This window comes from Pygoscelis adeliae, unplaced genomic scaffold (assembly GCF_000699105.1).
Source record: "Pygoscelis adeliae isolate BGI_AS28 unplaced genomic scaffold, ASM69910v1 Scaffold4, whole genome shotgun sequence".
Taxonomy (NCBI): domain Eukaryota; kingdom Metazoa; phylum Chordata; class Aves; order Sphenisciformes; family Spheniscidae; genus Pygoscelis; species Pygoscelis adeliae.
Window position 1 is genome coordinate 7038686 of NW_008824986.1, and position 24519 is coordinate 7063204.

At 41.6% G+C, this 24519-nt stretch overlaps 1 protein-coding gene across 1 annotated transcript in view; it reads left to right on the plus strand.

Annotated features, from left to right (window-relative positions):
• The window catches only part of TCERG1L (transcription elongation regulator 1-like), a 188312-nt gene that overhangs the window by 90870 nt on the left and 72923 nt on the right, over positions 1 to 24519 (plus strand). The window contains exons 3-5 of the mRNA XM_009326008.1: positions 1074 to 1220; positions 2069 to 2249; positions 14811 to 14999. Coding sequence (XP_009324283.1) covers positions 1074 to 1220; positions 2069 to 2249; positions 14811 to 14999 — 517 coding nt within the window. The remainder of the gene's footprint in view (positions 1 to 1073; positions 1221 to 2068; positions 2250 to 14810; positions 15000 to 24519) is intronic.

The window sequence follows — 24519 nt, forward strand, 5'->3', positions numbered from 1 at the left end:
ACGGCGTGTCGCGGAGCGCGGAGCTTTCACCGGGTGTAGAAACCTGCAGTGGTGTTTTCCCCGGGAAGAGAAGGGCTGGGCGAGGGTCTGCCGGTCTCTCCGGCGTGGCTCGTCTCCATCATCCGGTAATCGCCGGTTGCAGGATACGTTTCTGCAAATAGAGACCAGAAAGGAAGAAATGCTCCAACAACGCTCGTGCAGTCATATGTAGTGTCAAGTGGTTTGGTTTTTTTTTGAATGTTCATAAAGACTAAAGTTTTGAGTCGTGTCAGTTGAACCCATCTGTCTCATCAGTGCTTTCCCTGATGAATATTTCAATTAATAATTGCTGCCGTAAGGCTGCTTGAAATAGTAAAGTGTTTCGGCTGGAGCGTTTGTCCTGTTGCACTGGAGATATCGGAAGCTGTATTCATAGTTTTGCCTTGTCTTTATATTTTTTACTAGATAGAAGTAAAAATAAAACAGATTTGAGCGCTGTGGTAGCCGCTTGATTTCATGTGAAGATTTCCAGCCTTTTTGAGTGTCTCTTGTGGTTTTGGGTGCAGAGTGAGTGGGAGGGAGAAAATAGGTAGTGCAGGCTCTAATGAAACAGTAACATCAATTATTCCCCGGTGTGAGACCACTTAAATAAACTGCAGAGGTGGTTTTACTGTGGGAACCCATTTGCCAAACGAATTTAAGTTAAGAGGAAATACATTTCTGACATTCCTTTAGTTCTTGTTTGCTTTGAGACGAATTTTAAAAACACTTTTTAGTGATGTTTTTGTTTTGTATGTGAGATTCTGTTTGAGCAGAGAAAAACCAAGCTTCCCTGGCGACTAGCAGCCATTAGCCAAGTACTGCTTTACTGCCAGGCTACTGTTTTGTGGCTTTCTAAAGCAGTTTATAATGTCGGTGCCACGTGTCGCTCACTGTGTAATGCCTAAAAACCCACAAATGGTTGTTGGACTGGAGAGACATGTTTGAAATTTTCTGTACTCATCTTTTATATAATTAGGAAATGATGAAAAGCATCAGTTTACTCAGGGTAAAATCATTTTGTTAACTTTTCTTCCTGTTTTTTTTCCCCTAAGTGGCTATTTGGAGCTCATTCTCCAATCATAGGATTTTCACCTTCTTCGAGCGTGGAATTTGTTCCTGTTTTTCCACCTGTGTACACATCTACGGTTCCCCCTCAGGCTGGGAAAAACTGGATCGATAAAAGGCTACCAAACTGCAAAGTAAGTCTCATCTTGGTATGTTGAAGAATTTTTAAGGCTAAAGTGTATGAGCTGAAAAATGTTACGGGTTTTGTGAATTCCGAAGGCATGCGAAAGGTCAGTAGTTTGTCAGGCAAAACCCTGTGGAGGAGGTATGTTGTAAGGGACTGTTAATGGAGGAGGCTACTTCAGCAGTAGTAGCTGCGGCTTCACTTTTCTGAAGGTATAGAAAGACTAAAACATCTTTAATACTTATCTTTATTACATTCAGTAGAATGTTATAATTTTACTGTAGGATGTGATTATGAGAGTTTTCCATTTTTCCTTTCTTCCTGGTACTTCCACTGTTTTTCCCCAAAAGGGATGCTGCGGTACAGTGCTGGCAGCGGTAGCGTCACTGCGAGCGCTGCCACGTCCCCGGCGCCAGGGTGTCACTCGTGGTCCTGTGCCCTCTGCCTGCCTACAGTTACCTGCATCTGTACATTTACCTAGCTGAATAATTAAAACAAAGCTTTGTGACTTTATCCCACTTCCCTCCCTCACCCCCATCTCTCCTATGTAGAAGACGGCTGAAGCCTCTGAATTGCAGATGGGCTTGCTCCAGAGTAACTGTGTCTGGGAGACAATTGCCTTCAGCTATTCTTTTTTTTAGCTGATTAGTTGTGTTAAAAGCCAGTTAATTTTTTAGATGGTCAGCTAAACTCAGCCTGCAACATTAATGGAGCAGAAATCAATCTATTTTTGCAAGTTTGTCCCTGAATTGAGATACTATCTGTATTGTAATATTGTTAAAGATACTTTATTCTCACTTTTATTTCTGAGTTTTGTGTCTCAAACCTTAACGTTCTTTATTTATTTATGTTGGACAGATATACTTGAATAATGCATTTGCTCTGGATTCAGCGTGGATACATCCTGAGGAATCAAGACTCTTCCAGGGAAATGAGAAACCTCTGTTAATGACAAATCAAGTAGCTATGGCTATAGCCAGGCCAGCTGCTGCCTCCAGGCCTCTTCCCACAGTGGTGTTGGCACCTCAGCTGATACCAGGTCAGTAGGAGATAAATAATTAAGTACTTACCTTTTTTTTTTTTAATGCATCTCCCAGAGATGCTTAAACCATTCTCTAAAGTAAGGGTTTCATTCCATTCAGCTGAAAATCTCTTGCTTGATCTGAACCTTGATAGCAAAGTGCATTTCATCCTCTAAATTACTTTTAAAGAAAAGAAAAGACCGTGTGTAATTACAGACGATTGTAATAGATTATTCCATAACTGTTCGTCCACTTCTGGAATGAAGGGGCCAGCCACTCCCAACATACTTGGTTTATTTTCAAACAAGAAATTGCCAACACAGTTCGTGTATAATTCTCTTATTGGCTGCTAATCTTAAGAATTTAGTGTGGTCTGTGTAGACAGCTATCAGTAGAGAAGAGCAATTGATCCATCATCTCATTAAGACTCAGTTACGCACAACGATATTTGTGAAATAAATTCCATTAATCTGCGTAACTCAGGTATGTCACAGCTGTTAACAGAAGAGCTAACTTGGAAAAGAACAAAAAATACATTGCAGTAAAGCTGAATCTCTCTATTTTGGTGCTACAGTAGTAGTTTAAACTACCAGTTGTTTCGTAGAAAAGGTTAAGAAGTAAAATGCTACTGATGTTTAAACCCCTAACATATATTCTTAATTTCAGAATTAGGAAGCCATTCTTAATGGCTTGCTGTCAATTGTTTCTTTCTTAGACTGAAGGTAGTGTCCATTCGGTTGACAGCAGAGCCCCTCTTACATTGGTCTTTGCCCTATAAAGTACTTATTTTGCAACTGTATAGGACGCAGGAAGTTTTCTTGTATTACGCCAGTAATGCAGAGATTCAGTGAGAGTGTGCTGGAAGAGGTCCTTACTGTTTGGGTTCATTTGCCAGACTGATTAATTAGCAGTGAATATTGTTATGTAGTGAAACATGTTGAACCACTCGAATCTGTTCCATATTTTGATGTTTCAACAATCCGTTGCAGTAAGCTGCCTTCTCCTCCTGCCAGAATCGCCTGATGCTCAACTGGAGTGCTGCTCAGCAGCTCTTGGAAATGAGAATGCCATGGGCGAAACCCCATTGTATTAATGCATTCCTCCTGGGATGCCACGGGGAATAGTCGAGCTGTGTTCCCAGACAGGATGCATTGTTCGAAGCGTGTTTTTAAGGACAGGCGCAATGGTGAGGGAGGTGTTCTGTGCAGCAGAGCGACAGCCTGTTGTTTGTTTATGTATCTTAAAAATATTGAAATATTTTAAACATGCATAAATGTATTTTATCACATACAATATTTCAGATATAAAACAAGAGTGTACCTGGCAGTGGGTTAGGGATGCAGAGAAAAGAAGCTTTTCTTCCCCCTGGACAATATATGCACACTCAAGCCTGTTTTCACAGGAGATCCTCAGGTGGATCCACTCTTCCTCCGGCAGCATGCTCAGCATTGTCTGCCACCTCTTCAGAAACCTCCTGAGCTCCTGTTTGGGTGGGAGAGGTGCAGGGAGGAGCACGATGACCCCCAACCATCTTTCTAAATCTTCCCATCCCTCTTTAAATCTTATTTCTGATTGATGTGATCAGTGCTAACCCAATAACATCCCTGGCTGTGTGGGAACTCCAGAGCTTGTGCAGAGAAGTGCGCGTGGTGACAGCATTACTGCAGGATGGCAATATCAGTGCGCTACAGCCGTAATCAGGAGCTGCTTCTGGGAAGTGTTATGGTAGTACTTGAAGTATTTCCTATATAATCTTTACACTTAATATGAAGAGTAATAAAAATACTGAGAGCAAATTGCTTAGTTAAGTGGTTTAAACTGAGAAGTTAATAAGCTTTTTGCAGGCTATGCGCCTGTATTCATTTTGAAAGCCTGTCTTATGGCAGGTTTGCCTTCCACAGTTATCGGTAATGATATAATTGTTTTCTCAATGTTTCAGCAATGTTACAAAGATAAAGGAATTGAGGTATTGGAGTTTGGTGGATGGTAATGCACATAATTTAACAGCTGTCAGCTCCAGCTCCAGCTACTGGAAGGTGTTATTTTCTGTAAGAAAAGAAAGCAGCTATTATTCTCGCGCATATTGCAAAACATGAATTTATGTACTTACCATTTGTGTATGTAAAGCAAATAGTGACGTTTTATTTTCCCACCTAGGAATGATAGCTTGTTTTATGTCTACTGGATACAGCATTTTCTGTGAGGAAGGCAGCATCTAGATATTTTTGCAGAGAAAGGATTAATATTTTTGTCTCCTGCATTGTTCTCTCTGCCGTGTGGATGAAGTTGTGGCTGGTTTGGTCCCCAGTCAGGTGTGCCTGTATGGCATTTGTGTGTCCCGCACATCCCCGTGTGGTCGGTGGCCACTGGATGTGGGGTGAGGGAGCACCTGCAGGACCCCTTGGTGGCACCCGTTAGATGAAAGCTGTAGCCCTTTGGTACATGAAGTTCAGTGCTTTTACTATTATCGATGCTATTAAAGCGGTTTTAAAAATGTTTCAAGCTATGTTCTTGCAGTTTGGCATTCTTGGCTCTCAAGAGCATCTCCGACAGTGGTTCCTTGCAAAGGGTGTCTTCTTATTGGTGTGTTTGAGAAGATTTTCCCAGGAAACCTTGGAGAACAAGCCTTTCATCCAGCCTCCTGTGAGGGAGGGATCAGGAGATAGAGATGCAAGTGTGTTGTCATCTCTTCAAGAAGTGAAGTTCCCCAGAAGCGCTTCACAAGCCGCCGGTGGGAGAGCACTGAGCAGAGCCTGTCTGAGCAGAGCCTGCAGCAGGCTGCTGCCCTGGCAATGGCTGGGCAGTGAGGGGAGCGAGGGAAGCATCCTGATTGAGGTCATAAGAAATGCAGTGATTTTGTTATGTTGAGATGGTGGCTTTCAGCTTATAGGCTTTGAAATCCATGTTTGCCTTCTGCTTGCTGAAGGGTGACTGCGAAATGCAAGGTTAGTGAGTCTATGTCTCCCGTAATTGTGTGCGCAGTCCCGTATCGCGCAGGCTCCAGCGTTTGCAGGGACTGAAAGCTTGCTGGCTCTCCAGGAAATGCCAGTGCGATGCTAAACCCAACAGTATGTGGGCACTCCAGCAGAACCAGTAATATAAGGTCATTACTGGGCTCCTTACTGAAGACGATAATACTCTGCAGCTCATTTCAGGGTATCATGCTTTGAGCAGATCGCCTACATACAGACTTGGGAATTCTGTAGGGAAGCCCTTAGCCCGCAATAAGGGATTTCCATCCGCGCCTGAACCAAGTCCCGGCCACAACCAGTGCTGCAAGCACATAGAAACAAAGGTTGCTTCTGTAGATCTTGCCAATGGCTTATTGAATAAATACCCCCAAGAGTTTTTAGGGGTTAAAGTTGTGGGCGGTTGCTCCGCAGCAATTTGGAGCCTTGCGTAACCTTGAAAATAGAGTGTTTGTAGTGCAGGAGCTTCAGCTAGGCTGTTGGGTAAATGGAGCCTGGATGCTGCCTTCTGCACTTCTACTCAGAGCAAAGGAAAATCTCACATTTGAACATCTGTTTCCATTTTAAAATGTTTGACAGTCCTCAAATGGATTTTTTTTTTTTAATGCACATTTCAACAGAAATTGCATTTTCTTACTGATCTTGAGTGCTGTACTGGCCCTGGTACTATGGATGTCTTCAGTAATAGCTGCTAAGGTATATGCAGAAGAATGCATTATAGCAAACACATTGCGTTCTTGGTCTCCTTCAGGGAGCCTTGTCAGAGCCGTGAGTGCTGGGAGGAGACGCTGGAGAGGTGAAAGCCTTTTAATGGTTTTCATATTTAACAAAATGCTCATAGTATTTTTTTTTGTTTGTAACAAAGGCAATCTAACCTGGAATGAAGACTTTCAGTGTTTCTCAGTGTTGGTTTCCTTGAAGGAAAATAGTCTTCTTAAATCAGATACTTTATTTTTTTTCTTTTGTGGAATGATTTTTCAACAGAAAATATTTTCTGCTAAGTCAAAGCTTCGTTGCTGCCTCTACATTTCCACAGTGGCTCTTTGCTCAATAGCTATCTTTTTGCTTTTTCATCCATTGGTGTTGAAATCAGAAATGCCAGAACGAAGAGTTAATGTGTATTCTTTCACCAAATTGCTTTAGCATTACCGATCCTATGTAGATTAAAATTTTGATCCTTCCTGTTAGTGTCCTTTTCTTTCTCTTAATCCCACTAACCTTTACAGAACTGAGCCAATGTTTTTCGTAGCATGTATCAGTATTAGAATTTATATGCATATACACATATACGAACAGATACAGTTTTCTAGGTAATTTCAGTTTAAGCTTCAGACATTACAAATCTATGAAGAAATGTGGTTGCTTTGTGTTAAATTTGGGTTCCCTTTTCTTATGTTTTTTAACGCTTCCAAAATACATGACACAACCTGTGACCTTCTCTATTTGCTGAACACAAGCTTTATATTTGAAGCACATGTGTATATATGTAGTCAGGTTTTGGGCCTCTCAGACTGGATTCTCGTATATTTAATGTGCATGTGCTAGGGCTCCCTGCTTGTAAAACAAGAATAGCACTGCAGGAAGCTGAATATCCCTGAAATGCCATGAAAACCCTCTTTATTTGTAGAGCACTCAGGCACTGCAGAGACGAACACTTTATTAAGTCTCTGGGAATGCTTGACTTTAATCACAGCCTTTACAAAGTTTTTGTCTTGCTTATTAAGTTTGTGCGTTTTTGGTGCTTTTTTTCTGTTACCTACCCAAATCAAGTGCAACCTTTAGCCCAGTTAAGATTTTTCTTCTTCACTTACATGTAGTTTTATTTCTATAATTTAACGTGTTTATGGGGAAAGCTTGTAGTTCTGACCCTTTCATAATATTGTCCCCAAGACCTTATTATAAAGAAATCCTGATTTTTCAGTGATTTGCAGAGGCTGTTCTTGTTTGTGAGGAGCCAGGTATTTTTATTTATTGCAATAGTTGGAGTTTACAAATGGAAGAGACAATAAGCTTTTTTTCCTCCCTTTGGGCTATGGAAGGTAGGGATATCAATATGTTTTCCTTTGCATTGGGATAAATATGCTATTTAAGTCAATCTATTGCTTCGTTTTATTGATTGATAAATGCTGCTTCAGTTGCTCAGCAGCTGACATTTCAGACCACGTGCAATTTAGGTAGCAGGGCCAGCAGGTTCTCAGTCATCTGCCTTCTGTGAGTATCAATACCGGTGCTATAAATTTATGTGCTATAGGTCTTCCAAGTATTTGTGCTTGATAAAAAGACAAAGTTCCTTGCAAGAGGCATTGGAAGCTCCTATTAAAATCATGACTGGTGCCAAGCCCTGATGCGTGTGGGGGCATTGCATGGCGGTGCATTGCACGCAGACAGGAACAGGAGTGAAATTCCATGCGGCTCTTGGGCACCGGAGGGAGAGCACCCAAACCGCGGTGCAGCTGCACCACGCAGGAGTGGGCTCGCCCAGGCGACCGGGTGGGCTGGGGTGTTTATAAATTGCTGTTCAGTGAAGTTTGGATTGTGAAATGACAGGAGGGGATTAACCAAGAAGCAACCGTGTCTCCGTCTTCAAAACTCAAACCCATCACTTCAAGGATGCACTTTGCTGAGGGAGAGAAAGTGGTATTTTTGTCCTGACTTGGAGTGCCGTCCTGACCCTGGCTGGTGCTGGCCAAGTGAGCCTTCCCAAATGCCTGGCGTTAGTGATATCCTGTATTAGATACTCCAACAGCGTGGTGTTATGTAGGGGTGGGCTCAGTTTAAATAACACTTTCCATTTCCTCCTCCTTTTAGAGATACTTTTATTCTATGGAAAGTACCCAACTGGAATGACATCTCAGTCTGCTGAAGCATATTGATCCTACTGACTTTATAGTACCGGGAAGTATCTTTTAAATGGTAGAGAGCCGAGTGGAGCAAGGAAGGAGAATAGCTAGTGCTCGATCCCAAGGGCTTGTAGTAAACAGCCTTCTAATCCTATTGATGAATAAAACAATTGTAAAAGTAACTTGTCTTCCCAGTCGCTATCCATTTATGGGGAATTATAAAAAAAAAATTTGAATAAATCCAAATATTCACAAAATGTCTACAGGTATGAAGTTTACCTCTGACTCACTAAACTTGGACCTCCCCCTTTTTTGTGTTTTGTGGCTTTATTTTTATTTATTTTTTTTTTTTTTTTAAACCTCTTTTCACTTGGCATCTTGCATCTGATCTTCTACCAGCGTGAGGGACAATTTATTAAGGAAGTTGAAGTTCAACCTTTAAGTTCAGGGAGCGTGTGCCCCTATTCGTCCTGCTCAGAGGGAGCCGGCGGCAGCCCCCTCTTCTCAGCCCTGAGAGGAAAATCAGAACCAAGCCAGCATCTCCTTGGATGTACTGAAGCCAGTATATTTACGTGTATCTATATGTAGTATAAATATCTATGTTATTAAAAAACTCATGTCTTCAAACGTAACATTTTTATAATCGGTAACCTTTTAATCCTAGCTATGATATTTTACATACAAGTGATCATTTTTATCAGCTCTGCAAATGGTCCAACATGTAGGGTTTTCAGAAATACCAGATTTGTAACCAATGGCTGAAATACTTCTGAGCAAAAGTTTTCCTCTTGGCACCCTGCCGTGCCTGGGCCCAGGGCGGCTGTTCACGGGGGTTTCTCTTGCCAGCTGCGGGCGCAGCCCTGCTGGCGGCTCTGCCTGGGTGCCTGCCCCTCCAAGAATGGGGAAAACAAGCAGAAAAGGCTCGTTTTCTTCTGTAAATTGTCAGGTTTTGCCCTGTTGTGTGGTTGGGTTTTTTTTGTTTTTTTTTTTTTTTTTAAACCTTGTGTTTTAATGGATTAGCTGGCCAAGATGGCTTCTCCGACACCACCGCTGTTGGTGAAGAGAAGGTGGTGAAAGCAGAACCTCCCTCTGTGGAGGCTGGTGGCCATGGTGCGGTGCCTCCCCACAGCAGCGGAGCTGGGAGGGTGAGGGAGGGTTAGGGCAGAAACCACCAATCTCTACACAGTTTTTATTTTTGTATTCCCCCTTTTAATGGGTTGTCTTCAAGGAGGGAGGATCAAGCAATGACAGTCATTTTAGCCCATTTCAACTACCTCCCCCCCTCTCCCCCCCCCCATCAAAAGACAGATGTTGTCAGTTTTAATTCTGGTAAGTCTAATAAAGAACTGTCATCTAAGAGACTTCAGTTTACAGACTCTACAGGTGAAGGGAGAGGGAATAAGGGGTAATAAACAATAATTCACGTTTCAATTTTTTTTTTCTTTCTTTTGGAGCTGTTCTTTCATACATCTTTGGAAGCAGTGTTAAGTATTTTGTGACGGCTGTTGCCTTAGAGCTAAACTGGCCGTGGTGCCGGGACAGCATTCTCACCAGGCTGTGTTATGATCTGTCTCCCCGGGCTGGTGCGTATGGGGGATGCAGGTGCGATGGAGCTGCCATGTCAGCTCTTTATTATCACTCCCTCCTCTCGACCCGTCTGGCAGCAATAGCTGATCAGGGAATTTACTCTGTGACAAGATGTATTGACTTCAGGCTGGTGCGCTGCGCTGCAGCCCTATGCCACACACAGATCCCACGCCAGCGGGCTGGACTGGAGGGGTCGGCTGGCTGTGGCTGTGTTATCCCACAAACCCTCCGTTCCAGGCTGTAGCTGATGTGGGCAGCATAGCTGAGATTCAGTGAACATTTCTGAAATGGCTTTCTAATAAAAAATGATGGACACTTAAATTTTTTAAATAGCAGCTGGGACTGTGCAGTGCTTGGATGCAGCAAAAACTCCGTAACAGAGGGGCTGGGCAGCAGTGTGGGTGCCTGAAGAGCAGTGCTGTCCCTGAGGCCAGGGCGGGCAGCAGGGAAACCCAAAAGGAACAGGGTTACAGACAATCGGGTGTTAGTGATCAATTGGTTTATGACTAAAAATAAGGAGCTTGCACATTGCTTTAAAAAGAAGTGAGAATGGTATACATCCTTCTATGGGTGAGGTTTAGGACCTCAGCATTACTAACTTCTATTAACTCCAGGGTCAAAGTATTTAACTTCTATTTAATTGAATTGGTGTTTAATTTTATATGACTTTCATAACATACACATTTAAATTGAAACCCTTCAAAATATTTCTTATTTTAAATATACATGGAAAATATTTCAGATCCTTTAGGAAGCTACTCAGTACTCGGTGTGATTTTTTTTCCTAGTAGCGTTGAGTTCTGGTGTCCTTTTCCCATGCTAAACTACCACAGATTAGCATGGGAAACAGCACTGAAACAGGAGGTTTGGTGGTTGGAAAGCTTTGATAGAAATCAAGTGCTGTGTGGTTCCATATGCTTGGTGTGCATTTACCTGGGTAGAGACAGATCAGCACATTGCAGTGGAAATCCATTTGTGTTACAATTGTGTCTTTGGGCTATTCCAGGCAAAAAAGAAGAGGCAGCCAGGTCAGCATCTGTGTTGGTGTCCTTTGGTCCTCACCCGAAGGAGGACCGCCTAATGTAGAAGAGCTCTTACAGGATCTTTGGGCACTTGCAGTAGCTCATGGGCTGAAAGGATAAGCAAAACCCAGCGATTTGTTAGATCATTAAAAAAGTTACAAGGAACATTATACACAGATGAAAAGTTCAAAAGGTCTTTAACCTGCTTGAAATTTTTTCCTCTCATTTTTTTTAATGTGGGTCTTTTGGGAAAGATATTCATAACCCGTTGGTAAAGGTGTTTTCCTGTAGGCAAAACTGAAGACAAAGACTGAAAGACCGTAATAATCAAGTGCGATTTAAAACCCATTACATTGTCTGTACAGTAAGTTTTCACAATACCAATACTTTTTATCTGAAAGGGAAGGTCTTGGATTACCCTTTTTGGGTAAGAGTAGATCTTCACATCTCACGAGTGTTAACAGTCTTTACTTTTGTCTTGTTAAATAAAGTAATTTCTATTCTTTTGGGTGTTTGTTCTTCAAGGAGGAAAATCTTGTGGTTTCAATTTTTAATGTGTTAGACAATGTCAGTAGCCAAAAAGCAGTTTTGGTGTGCTCTGGTTGCAGAGACCGTATGTGAGTGTAGAGAGGGCACTGGTACAGACTGGGGGGAGTGGAGGATTTTTTGGTGGATTTTGGAAAGGATGCTGAGCACACTCTGTCTGGATGTGATACGTCTGGTGGGGTCGGCCTTTATATCGCCAAGTGTCACCTTCCTCCCTGGCAGGTGATGGAGACTACTTGTGGGCAGTGCATCATGCTGTGTGATTTAGCATGTGCCATAGGACCATCATGTCTTTCTGTCTGTCTAGTTTGCGTACCTGTGTGGGGAAGGCTCACAGCCTGCTCTCGGTGTTCTGAAAACCCCGGGAAGGAAATGCTGGCTTTGGGTGGTGGAGGTTGTGCTGTTCTATCAAGCCGTGTGCTGGCCAGATGTGACAGTGTGGCCCAGGCTGGTTTGTGCTACCCCAGGAATGGTACCTGGCAGCTCAGTTATGTAGCCAGCAGGAACAGGTCTGCCACATGAAAATGGGTCTTCTGGATCAGGAAATCGGGTACAATTCACAAACTCATGTAGATGATGCTGTGCTAGAAGAGAAGGCACAACAGAAACAGCTCCTCTTCTACACCTGTGTGTGTAGACACTTTTCCACATGGATGTTAGCAGGTGGATATTTGGCGATCGCATGTCATCTGTTGTGATGGCTTTGCCTCCTGGTTCCAGTGCCTTTACTGCGTTTCACCACTGTCGGTTACTTATCTCTGAATAAACTCTTTATTGCTTCTTCAACTGCTCTCTGCTCTTCAGTTGCTTCACGTCAAAACGTGCTACCCATCTTGGATGTTTCCCCCTAATCTGTTTGCCTGAGAAGAACAGAGCTGGAAGACTGGGGAAGGACATTGAAATGGGGTTTGTTATGTCAGCAGACAAGTGTTACCTTACTACCCAGGATGTAACGTGACTTGGCAAAAACCGATTTGGCGAAACCACCATTGCTAGGAAAAAATTTGCAGGTTTTTTTTCCCTCAAGGGTATATCGATGATAGTATTTTACTACTATTTTCAAGGCATTTGACTCTTGAAATTCATGTAAATGTGGGGTGATGAATGATGATTCTAAAAAACCCTTTCAAGAAGTTTTTGGAAATACTTACAGCAAAATCTGGTTTGTTTCTGAGAAGAACTTCTTTTTTCCAGCTACACTGAGTGCAGATGAAAGTCCCTAGCTCTCAACAAGTCATGTCCTGGGCCAGCTTCCAGTTGCTTTGGCAAATCATGTTAAGTTAGAGGTTGATAAATTGCTGAGACGATTGTTCAGTTGAGTGCAAAGCAAGAGAGTGGGCTTGATGACCCCCAGACACCCTGTCGGTGCTCTCCCCTCAAGTATTAACAATTATAGAGGTAGTCCTTTCTTCATGGAATTATTTAGCAGGAGAGAGGGAGAGAGAACTTCATCAAAGGCGGGGAAATCACGAAAACTTCTCTTTTAACTGACTGATGAAACTTTAATAAGGGGATTGATGAAACTTTAACAAGGAAGCCCTGCTTCAGGAGTGTTACTCATCTGTGCTGGTGGAAGACTTTGGCCAAGCAACTAAGGCTTACATTATTTTGCTGCTTTCCTGGGCTCTTTGGGGAAATTGCATCATCTTCTCCAAAATATAAAAAGAATCAAATGAGAAGTAAATAACCCTTCTGCTCCTGTACCCTGTAGGAAACCAGGAGAAAAGTCATTTTTCTAGACAACATTAGTTTTCGTAAGAGTTACAGAAGATTTTTGTGGATTTTTCCCAACTGCCAACAGGTGGAATTAGGAATGAGTGCAGGCTCTTGGAGGCCAGGTATTTAACCTAACAGTCTGTTCTAGTCCTCAGGTGAATAAACAATAAACTTATATTAAACAGTTGGATTAGTTGGACACTGATTTTTTTTTTTTTTTTTTTAAATATCCATTGTGACTCTGGCAGAATAATCTCTTTTTCATCCGTCCATGGTTGAATTGTCAGAATTTTAGTATTTGTGGTTTTTTGCCTACGTGCATGTTAATTAGTGCATATGCAGGTGTGTTAAATGAATTCTTCTTGGAATTGACAAATGCAGTGGAAATAATAGAAGGGTTTTTTGTGATGCTTACTGAATACATTTGACTTCCGTTTTGCTAATGCAGAGAGCTTATTTTGTTGGCGAATAATTGTTTATAAAGAGTTAGGAGCAAAAGTTAGTATAATAGATAGCCTCAGGAGCCCCAGTTAGCTGCAACTAAAGCAGGTTCCTTTCCAAAAACCACTGATACACTCTTTACCCGCCACTTCGTCTCAGGAAAACAGCACATGGTGTCTGAAAGTCAAAACTTTTCAGGTGTCTGAAGCCAGAGCAGGATGGAAGAGCCTGGATGAGGTGTCTGGGCTATGTAGCTGTGTAGGGGAATATGATCTTAACCGGGCTTGCTCAGCTGCAGTTGTCTTACCCAGAGCAGTGGTGCTGCAGAGGGGCTGCATCACCCACCCCAATACCCCAGTGGTCACGCTTCCCATGGTCATAGGCTGATTCCCTGTTTTCCTTGCAGAGATGCGCATAGAAAAAGAACTCCTACAAACTCACAGAACGCCTGAAGTGAGAAGTCTGATCAAATAGTGATTTTTTTGCAGAGCTACAGTTGGCTCTTATTGCCTGAAGGATTTCCACATGAACTGAAAACATTTGCTAAATGACATAATAAGCTAATGATTGCTTAATTTTTGAATACATAGCTCAGTGTAGAGGGAGTAACAGCTGGTGTTTGTCAAATTAGGTTTTCTCCTTAAGATTTTTACTACTCATTTTCTTGTTTGTTTAACATATTTATCCAAGATTGAGCTCTGAAGGTCTTCCCCCCCAAGCTTGTTAGACTTAAAGGTAAATGTTACATAGTCTAAAGTGCGTTTGAGCCTTGATTTGGGGGACTTCTTCTGAGTTCCCATGTGAAACCATTCAAAGTTTCCTGCATGGTGTGTTTTCAGGATGAAGGATACTAGTATGTAAAACTTCTAAAACTCAGGTATTTGCGTGCACATTACAGGAGAAAAGCTGGACATATAACAGTAACATTGGATGACTAATAGAACAAGTAACAAAAATATTCAGATTTCAGATGAGACAACTCACATTTAGGAAAAGTCAGAATAAGGGTGGTCATGCGCTGTTATGAAGTTGTGGGAGCTGAAGAAAATACCGACTCATGTGTTCAAATATTTGACTTTTTTATTGAGGTTTTTAATTTAAATTTAATAACTCTGCACAGTTTATATATGACTCACTACTGTCTTGTCCCTCTAGGTTGTAATGATATGTTCACATATATGGGGTTTTAATATTTAAAAATGTACCAACCACAAGCTAGGACTCTAAGGATAATGATTAGGAAAGGGGCTTTGAGAGTCCTTAGAAAATATATTACATAATTCAAAATCCAGTGTCTCGCTAAGGGGGACATGCAAACAGTGGAGGCTGGGTGGGAAATGTTGCAGTCTTTTGTTCCATCTTGCATTGAAATTCAGAATGCTGAAAACATATAATCTTAGGTAAATCCACTGTTTTCCAATTAAAAATAAAATCTGTTGTATCTCACTCTTCCACAGGTGGTTGCCAGAATAGCCTTAAACCGGTCGGCGGCAATCAGACCCTGGCGTTGGCCACTGCGGCCACCACCGCGATGGTGTCGGTGGAGCCTGAAGCCCCCCAGGGGCCTTCGGCGCCGAGCGTCCAGCCCTGCCACGTGCTGACCTTCTCCCCTATCAAAATTCCAGTCTTGGCTTCGCCTTTTCCAGGTAAGGTCACTCCTGGTGGCACTAATGAGCAGCTTTTTATGTTTACTTTACAACAGAGAGAGACTTCTGAGGATGAGTTTTGCTGTTGGTGTGCTTTGGTAAATTAAATATTCAGGGGATATAGGTGGCATTACTGTAATCCAGAATTAAAGTTATTTTTTCTGGTGCTGCTTAGAAGTGTTCTCTGAAACTGTGTGTTAAAAGTGAGTTCAAAACTCTATCTACATTTGCAAAGTTTATGCACGCTGTGACGTTTGCAGGCAGTAGGTGAACTGAGCTGCATCCTCTGTCATCATAGTGACTTCTGTAAGAAAACGTGGTCATAGTGGCACCAAGTCTTTGCAGCAGATCCTCAGGTTGCAGTGTTGGCAGTTGAAAGGTATCTGCTCAACACACGGTAATATTTGATTAAGACTTAAGTAGATTGTTTGGGTTTTTATAATATAAAATATGCTGGAATAATGTAGCCATGGTTTTGTATTTTTTTTCTGATAGGTTTGGATGTAGTTGCTTGCTGGAAAAAATGCTGTTTTCTTTGCATAGCTCTGTGTAACAACTTTCTGAATATGGCAGCTGGGGAAGTACTATGGCATCCCTGACTCCCTATGGAAGTCTGACTGATTTAAAATCTTTAGGATAATTTTTGAAACTGTTCTTTGAATGCTTAAGGCTATATTTTAGAAATGTTATGTACCAATTAAGTTAAAAATTTAAATTAGAGTGTATTTTCCATCTTTTTGGGACTTGAAGTGTAACACAGCAAGACACAGTGAGATTGAATTTCACAGAAGGTATGCAGTTACGATTTCTGGTGTTCAGATGAAATCTTTTTATGAGAAATGTATCTCAGTAATTATTGTTCCTGTTGAGCAGTCATTAGAATCACCCAGATAAATGCCTGCCAGGTGTATGGTAGTGGTTTTGTGTTTAGGGAGTCTGAAGAGCAAACTGACCCATAGGAATAAAGGTACAAGTTTTTCAGACTTTGTCAAGGAAGGACGGCACTGAAATAAGAACAGAAATTAGAGTTAATCGCTGCTATAGGGCAGGGAGTTGGTGGTGCTTCCCATGGAGTATTATTTGACCCACAGAAACCATTTTTCCTGTTTGTAAGTGAGCATCTCAGAGGGGAATCCAAATGGGGAAAAAAATCATTCTTTATCTGTGCTGCAAACCAGAATTACGTGCCAGATGTGTTCTTCCCTGAATTGAGATGCTTGGGTGATCTGGGAAGGAGCTGGTGCAGGACTTTTGATTTACGGCTGCGGCGGTGAGCTCCGCATGAAGTGTGTTAGACATGATCGAATATTATAATGCCGGGAAGATCTACCACTTTGATAACTGGCTCAGCTCTGCAATGATAAACATGTCAGGCCATGATAATTGTTGCTTTCCTTTTGAATGAGGGTACGATAGGCTATCAAATATCATGCTTTGAGTGCCTGAGCAATCATCCTATTATCAATCATTCACAGTAAACCACACACTTCTGGGTGTTTTCTCCTACAGAATATATAGTAGCTTTTCAGAAAAGAAAGCTTGAAAATGCCCAGTTCATGTACAATAAACTTGAGATTCAGCTAACCGTTTTTCTCTATTAATCACCATCTCTGGAGAGAAGGCTAGTGCCTTTGCAAAGGCTTACATAAAACATTTTTATGAAATTCCTTTTTATTGCGCTGGCAGAGAAGAGGACTCGAAGGTGCTGGGTTTAGATTACCTTTGTCAACCCCAGCTTGATGAACAGCTTCCCTGGCTGGATGCGGTGTGGGTGGGTGGGAAGGAGTGTTCGTGTGCCCTTGGGGCAGGGATGGCTCTGCAGCTGGGCTGGCATCCTCTGGCTGGGTCCAGGAAGGTACAGCCATAGCTACCTGATAAAAAAGGGGTGAGGGTTTCTGTGAGTGCTAATGAAGGAGCCGGGTGTTGATAGGTGTGAGTGAAAAGGGGGGAGAAGCATGTGCAGAAGCTTTAAACCCAGCGCGCACTCTGCGCGCGTTGGGGCTGCCCCTGCTCTGCTGCCGAAACATGTCGGGCAGGGTGCTGAAGCTGGATTCAACTTAACTTACAGCAAAAATGGTCAGTTGGCCAAAGGCAGCTCTCTGCTGTCAAAAATAAATGTCTCTATTGCCATGTAAGTTAATGGCTGGGAAAGCATCAAGAAAGCGTAATCTAATGTACAGGTAATCCCAAGTGTGGAGCATGCTTTATCACCCTGTCGGCCTCTCAGTTAAAAACATCTGTGCGTTAGCCTTTATTAAAGATGACTTATTGTTTTCAAAGAGAAATACATCTTGGAGATAGCATAATCTGTGGACCCTGGGGGCTGCATTTTTCTCGATCCATGTGTGATTTATAAAGTAACATGGTAATTAATGAAATTTCCATGTTCTCCTTGTCTAAAGTTTATGCAGGCAATGTTCACGTAATAGGAATGAACTTAGGGAACAAAGGATTAAATTATTTCCAACTTAAATCTGCATGTATATTGGTGCCTGTAAGGCTGAACATTGTGTACTTAGTTATACACTGTTAATTGATTATACTGGAGATCGGTATTATACTACCTTGTGCAGCACTGTGTTTCTAATCACAGTGGTTTGTTCAATCAATAATCTTATAACTGAATATTTACTTTTAAGGAGGCCTTTTAATATGATTAGTTTTGCAGCCTTACAGTTTGGCTGTGTTACTTTCTGCCAGCCTAATTAGTAAACTTAGTTAAGAAATAGCAAGTTAGTGAAACGAGGTGGGCTGTTGGGGAGGTATGGTAGTGGGCGCTGGCCAGGCGAGGATCCAGGCTCCGGTGTTTTTCCAGCCTTGCAGAGGGAATTTCTTGGAGCTTCCTTGAAGCAAATTGCCAGGTTCCATGGACTTAGGAGAACTCAAAGTATGCAGAATGAGGTGGTAATTTTATAAGCTCATTTTAATACAATTTATTCTACATTTTGTGAAAGAAGGTCAGAAGTAGGGCTACAATAGAGTACAGGATATTTGGGGAATTCAAAACCTTTTGTAGCCCTTCCCTGTGTTGGACGCTGTGAAGAATCCCGCTGGGTCTTTGGACCTGGGGATAAGCAGATGAGGGTGGGATGCACTGGTCCCTTGGCTCTGTGACAGGAGAAGCTTCTGTAATCATTTTCGCTGTTGGCTATTAGTTTGGCACCATGCTGATCGTAGAAACTTTTAACAATGAAATAATTTTATGGAAGAGAAGAAACATAAAATACCCTATATTTAAGGTTGAGGAACTATTTTTCTCTACAGTAAGTGGTCTGTGATCTTCTGGGGAGCTATGGTTGCATGTTACAATGTAATGCAAAATGAAAATACAGGCAAGGCTCTGACCACCAGTGAACAATCAAAAAAAAAAAAAAAAAAAGCCAGAGACACACAACTTTTTCTTACCCTCAGAAGTTCATACTCAAGTGTTTGTAAATACCCCTGCTTTTAGGCTGAGGACTCAGTGCCTCTGTACTAAGGCTAAATGCCCGCTCAGAGCACAGCATCCCTGCCCGGACCAGACGTTATCAAAATCAACCATCCTGGGGGTCAGTGGGCTGGAAATGTTTCTGTTTTCTAGCCGTAAGACATTTCCTTTGGCTCGAGAGCCCACTGTAGCCATAGTCCCTCCTAGTGTAGGACATGAATTTTCTGCTCTTAATGCCTCTGGACTTGACATTTAACATATTTGTTAATATCCATTAAAATCAGAAACCCAATTGAATTTCAGTATGATGTAGTCATTTGAATAAAATGATATTACAAAACTGTGTCTTGATGCTGCGGGAGGTGACATTGAATACCAGTGTCATTCTCATTTTTTGTTTGGGCTCGTTTACAGCTCATATGATCGACAACAGTTGTTTCTGATCTCTAAAAGATGGTTTCTGCCATTATCCTGGTTTGGAGCTGTGTAAACAGGTCGTGCAATTTGTGTAAGAGGTAAGTTGCTGCTGAAGTAACTTTCTGGAAGTGAGGCGTCAGAGCGATGTTGTAAGCAGAAAAGGAGGGAGCAGAGAGTTGTGTCTCTCCTTCCCCAGTCCTACCTGCACTCTAAAAATTCTTGACTTTGATGAATGTGGATGGAGAACGTGTGTATTGGAGTTTGTTGTTGTTGTTTTTATTTTATTTGGTCATATTAGATAGAGCAAATCTGTTTTTCTTAGCCACCTGAAAGGCACATTATTCCTCCCTGTCCTTCAAAAACGATGTCAGTGGTCATGTTTCTCGTGGACTGGAGTGTGGGAAGGCCACCAAGTGCCTGGTGTCCTGACTCAGTAAAATCTGTGGGGGCTTTGCTGATGACTTGAATGGCCGTAGGGTCACATCTACAAATGGTGAGTAGGTGTTTGATAAGACTGAAAAATCTTGAAATCCTTGTATGTGGTGTTGCAGAAGGAAAAGGTTAAATGCAGACCAAATGTGATGTGGAAAGCTAACGGTGCCTGGAAACAGTGAGGCTCCAGGATATTGCAGAAAAAGTTGAAATAAAAAAAAAAAAAGAAAAATGAAATAAAAATTAAAATAGAATGTAAAGTCAAAAGTGTATTTGAACTATGGCAGCCAATGGTGCTGGCTCCTCTAGCTGTGCCCCAGGGAGATGTAATGGGAGGTCTCGGGGGTCTGGGCTGCTGTTTCCAAGAAAGCAATCTCCTCCTGCTCTCTACTTTTCTAGACTGGTTTCGTTTGGTTTGGTTAGTCATTTCTCATTTGGTTTAAAAAAAGAAAAAGTAAATGGTGTGGAAATACCTAGGTAAAATCAGAGAATTTTGTTCTGGAGAGCAGTTTGATTAGTTTGTGTAGGAATATGATAATTGAAATTTTTGCAGATGAAAACTGATGCCCCTTAGACTTGATTTCCAGATTTTCTCCTCTTCAGCCATTCCCATCTCAAACGATTCAAGACAAGTCCCGTGGCAATCAGTTTTGTAATAAGGTTGAGAGGTATCTGGCAATTGCGAGACACATCATTCTGTTTTCTGTCCGCCAGAATGTAGGATTCCGTCTTTATTAATTGCAGCAGTTTCCAAGAAACTCTGAGCATGCTGCACTGATGCCATTTTTGTTTACAAAAGTCCATTTTCTCCCTGATACTTTTTAAACTAAGTTAAATGTTTCAATTTTCCTTCATTGACAGCGTCTTTGATGTGCTTGTTTTCTATTATTGAGGTTTCACTGGGTTTAACACAGTGTCTAGTACCATTCCCTTATGGCGAGCTCTGCTTCTAACACGCTAAAATGCGGAGCAGTGGTGGCAGCCCCTTAGAAAACTTGGCTAGAGCAGTTTTCCTAGTTCTAAGCTGGTAAGAAACAAGATCTATGCGGTGTCTTCCATACAGTATATAGAGCAATGCCAGGTAAAATGCTGATTTAGCCATCTTCTGATAGCGAATATCCTGAATATTATGACTAGACTTCCTTCTGAAAGTGGTTAAAGCTGTAATAAGTAGGAGCTCCTGCAATGATAAAATTAATTCTTTGGCACCACTTTCACTTTCTTTTAAACACTGTTGAACCTCCAGCGGTCAGTTTTGAGGGAGGTCTGTGTTGTGGTCAGCCACCATTTGCTCTTGGAGAGAGGGATGTTCAAGGTGGTAGTGTGTAACCTAAAATGCTTTATGCTGCAATTATCATCTGGCAGCTTCTGGAGGATAAGATGTAGTTATTTTACCTTACATTTTATCTATGATGACTTGAGACAAGCCTCAACCAAGCTGGAGGCACGATATCAATCCTGTTGGCTAAACAAATGTGAAAATGTTGGCAGCTGAGTCATTCCTAAGCTGTTCACTGAAACATCTTTGTGTAGCTAATGTAGCCATCTGAACACTCTTTAATGAGCTTCAATCCTTAGTGTCTGGTGGAAAAAAAATACCAAATTTCCAATACTAGCAAATACCCTTATCCCTGGGGAAAAAAAAAATCATCCTTAAGCAGGGGGAAGCCAGCTGAGTGAATCTGACGTTGGTTACATGGCAGACCTGATACATTGGCACCATGACCTTCGGGATGCAACTTTTGCTTTCTGAAAGTTTTGCACCTCAAAAGATGTTGGACCTTTTCTAGCTCTTTTGTTAAATGATCCTTTTGCTCATCCTTTTTCTAGAGAACCTCGTGATTCAAGTTAAATTGTTTGCAAGCAGCAAGTGTGTTATGAGAAACACTTCTTTGAAAAAAATTCACGTTTCTTTGAATACCTCTAGTCTCCATAAGTTGGGATTAAGAGAGGGTGTAAAAGTTCATCAGCAACAGCAGTAGGAAGAGATTCAAAGCAGAGTGGAGCCTGGAGGTCATTGGTGATGCAGGGATGGGCCTGGAGCATGGTTGCACACGGAGCATGGTTGCGCACGGAGCATGGTCGTGCATGGAGCGTGGCCTCCATCCCTCCCCCAGCCTGGGGAAGTGTCACTTGTTGTTCAGTTCTCCTTTGAAATGGGTTTTGTTCCAATGGTCCGTGCTGGGGACAGCCTTGTCTTGGGGATCGTGCGTGGGAATATTCACTAGAATAAAACTCAAGTACCTGGGGATGGAGCTGTTCAGAAACAGTGTGCAGTGAGAAGGGTCTTAGCACAATATTTCTATGCTGTCTGCTGAGCACGGGGTCAACTGTTTTCACATCAATAAGTTAAAATGGAGAAGGTTCCAGCAATGCTATTGGAGGTCCATTTTGGGTTATTTGTTCCTTCTTTTCCTTTATTCTTTTTTCATCTACTGGTGGTTCTGCTCATACAGATACCAGGCAAAATGTTCCCTTAAAGATTTAATGTCAGCCTTGCTGTTAACTTAGTTTTTGTGCCAGATTTAGCATAAAGACTAAATAGGAGCTTGTGGATATGCAGCTACTCACTGTGCTGCATCTTCATGCTTATGTGCTCTGCTGATAAAGAGAACTTAATTTTCCAGCCAAGTCTTTGAAGAGGACTCTCTTAAAAAAACCCCAAATGCAATAAACTTTGGTAATGTAAGCAGGTACATGGAGTAATTCAGGTATGGGATATCTAGTAATCTCTAATACCACTTCTATGGCTACCGTATTAAGAATTGGGGTATTTATTTCCTTACTTTCACATACAATTTCTTTATGTGAGTGAAAAAGGTAAGATATGAGTCTGTAGTTATGGACTCTGTAAATTAGCAGCGAGTACAAATATTTAAAAAGGCACCATCTGCCATATAAACCATTTGCCACCTGTTCCCTTGCTTTCAGAATTATTTAATGGTTTAAATTTAATGTTTTAGCCTGCCACAGAACAGCTAGGAAGTGACTAAGTATTTTTCCTATCAGTACCTTAATGGCCAAGCAACATTATATGTTAAAAACAGCTCTTAATGCCAGCGTTTTTCTACATGCTCTTTCATGTGTCTGTCAGCTTGCTTCATTAGCAAATTCTGCTGATACAAAACACATTTTCATAACCACAATTACTCAATTATTTTTATGGTGTTTTTTGGAAGAAACAGCTGCTCTTCCACAGCAAACAGAAGTGATGGCTATTTCAAAGGGGTCACAGCACTTAGTAAGGGTTCAGCGCACATTGGGGGGAAGGTACTGTGACAGCAGAGTTACTCGTGTGAAACCCTTAAGCTCAGCCTAACATCTTCCCTCCTCAGTTTCTTACTGCTGTCGTAGGTGAGATTGAATGAGTGAGGCGAGACAAAATTTGCCTGTAAGAAATATTTTTTTCTGGGGAACGGAATTTAAGACATTAAGGAGTAAGGTTAGACATCTCTAGTGCCCTCCAGTTACCTGGAGGTTTGTTCTGCTCATCTCCTCCTGGCGCCCAGCTGATGGGGTTGGGGTGGTCCAGCAAGCTGTGGGGCTGAGGAAAGCTGGGCTGAGGAAATTTGTCCTGAGGAAATTTGTCCAACCTCTGCGGAAACTACAAACGCTTTTCTTTCATTTCTTAACAAGATTAATTAAAAAAATGTGATCCAGTGAGTAAATACTTGGAAAGCTTGTGCAGTTCTGGGTATTTGGATCGTTTCTCCCTGCTCTGCCGGTCCGGGTGTGCTCTGCAGGGCTCTGTTTCCTCAGGTATTCGTTCCCATCATTGAGTCAATTGACTCAGTGGTAATTTTCCACATGCGTTTGTTATTTAAGATAGTCTAGCCATTATGTATACCTGAATTCCTAGATGTTAGGTGAGCAAGAAATAATGATTTTGGAAAATCAAATGAGCAATTCCAAATATTCCAACCAGAAATGTGTTGTTCATCTACTCAGAAAGCTTTTCTTTTCCCTTCCTGGGTGTCCTGCGTGTCTCGCAGTAAAACAGGCTTGACTTTGAATACTGAGTAGTTCTAACAAGCTTGTTGTAAATGATCTGCCCAGCTTTAATGCTGTGTAACGAAGCAAGCAAATGAATGTTTATAGTTATTAAAGTGATAACTTCCTACTCGAGCTAATATTCAGCATAAAATTACTTTTCTGTTTCATATCTGTGTTGGCACATGCAAGGGAAGGCATGCATGTACAGTGGGTTTCTGAGCTAATATAATGCCAGAGATCACACTTAAATGGGTATCAATTTTCTCCTCCCGTTGGACAGTAAATCCCTGCTGGAAACTGCAAGTGCTCAGCTGCCCAGTTAAGACCCTCTAAGAAATGGGATGATTGCTCCTGAGATGGTTCTTCTTGTTTGTGTGAAAATTCAGCCATTTCTTTGGGTTACCAAGGCAAACGTATTGTATGAGAAGGAGAGGCAGAGTTATATCAGGCAGAACTTTTTGATGTTGCAAATTTTTTACACTATCCCCATTGAAAAATAAAGTCAATCATGGAGCATTTATTGATGCAAATATGGATGGATGGACTAAACTGGCTTTATGGGTCATGATGCAGTTAGTCTATACAAATAGACAGCAATTTCCAAGACATTAAGATGATGTCTGTCTGAGCCTATCTATAGGAAAAGACATCTCTAATCCTTCTTTTCCTGGAATATCATTGACATGACTGACTAGAAGTAGAAGGGAAGATCTTCTGGCAGGATAAAAATACACTTGCAGAGGGAATGTACTGCTGCGGTACTTCATCTTATCTCTTGCAAGAATCCTACGGCCAAGCTGGTATCAGTTACAAATTAGTCCTGCTTCATTTATGCCATGTTCTTGGGTAAACAGCTATTTTCTCCAGTGTGAACCAGAAGAAACTGGTTCAGTGTCTTGAATGTAATATCAAGATATTGACAATAACAAAAACTTAATTAAATATTTCACGTAGTAGTTAAAAAAAGACAAACAACCCAAATCCTTTCATTCATGCCTAACTGTTTGCTTGGTAAATGTCATGAAAGTCAGACTTAATTTACTATATGTTTAACTGCTTGTTAAAACAAGTAGTAGGTTTTTTTTCTTCGAAAAATGCCGCTGCACTGCTGTAGAGAGAGTTTAAATCAGATTTCATGTGTTAGTAGTAGCATTTACACTGTTAAAATACCTGCAGGGTGGTTTTTCCCCATTCAAGAGACAAGCAAGTGGTGCAGACCTAGGCAGTTATTGCTTCTGATACTTGGAAGAT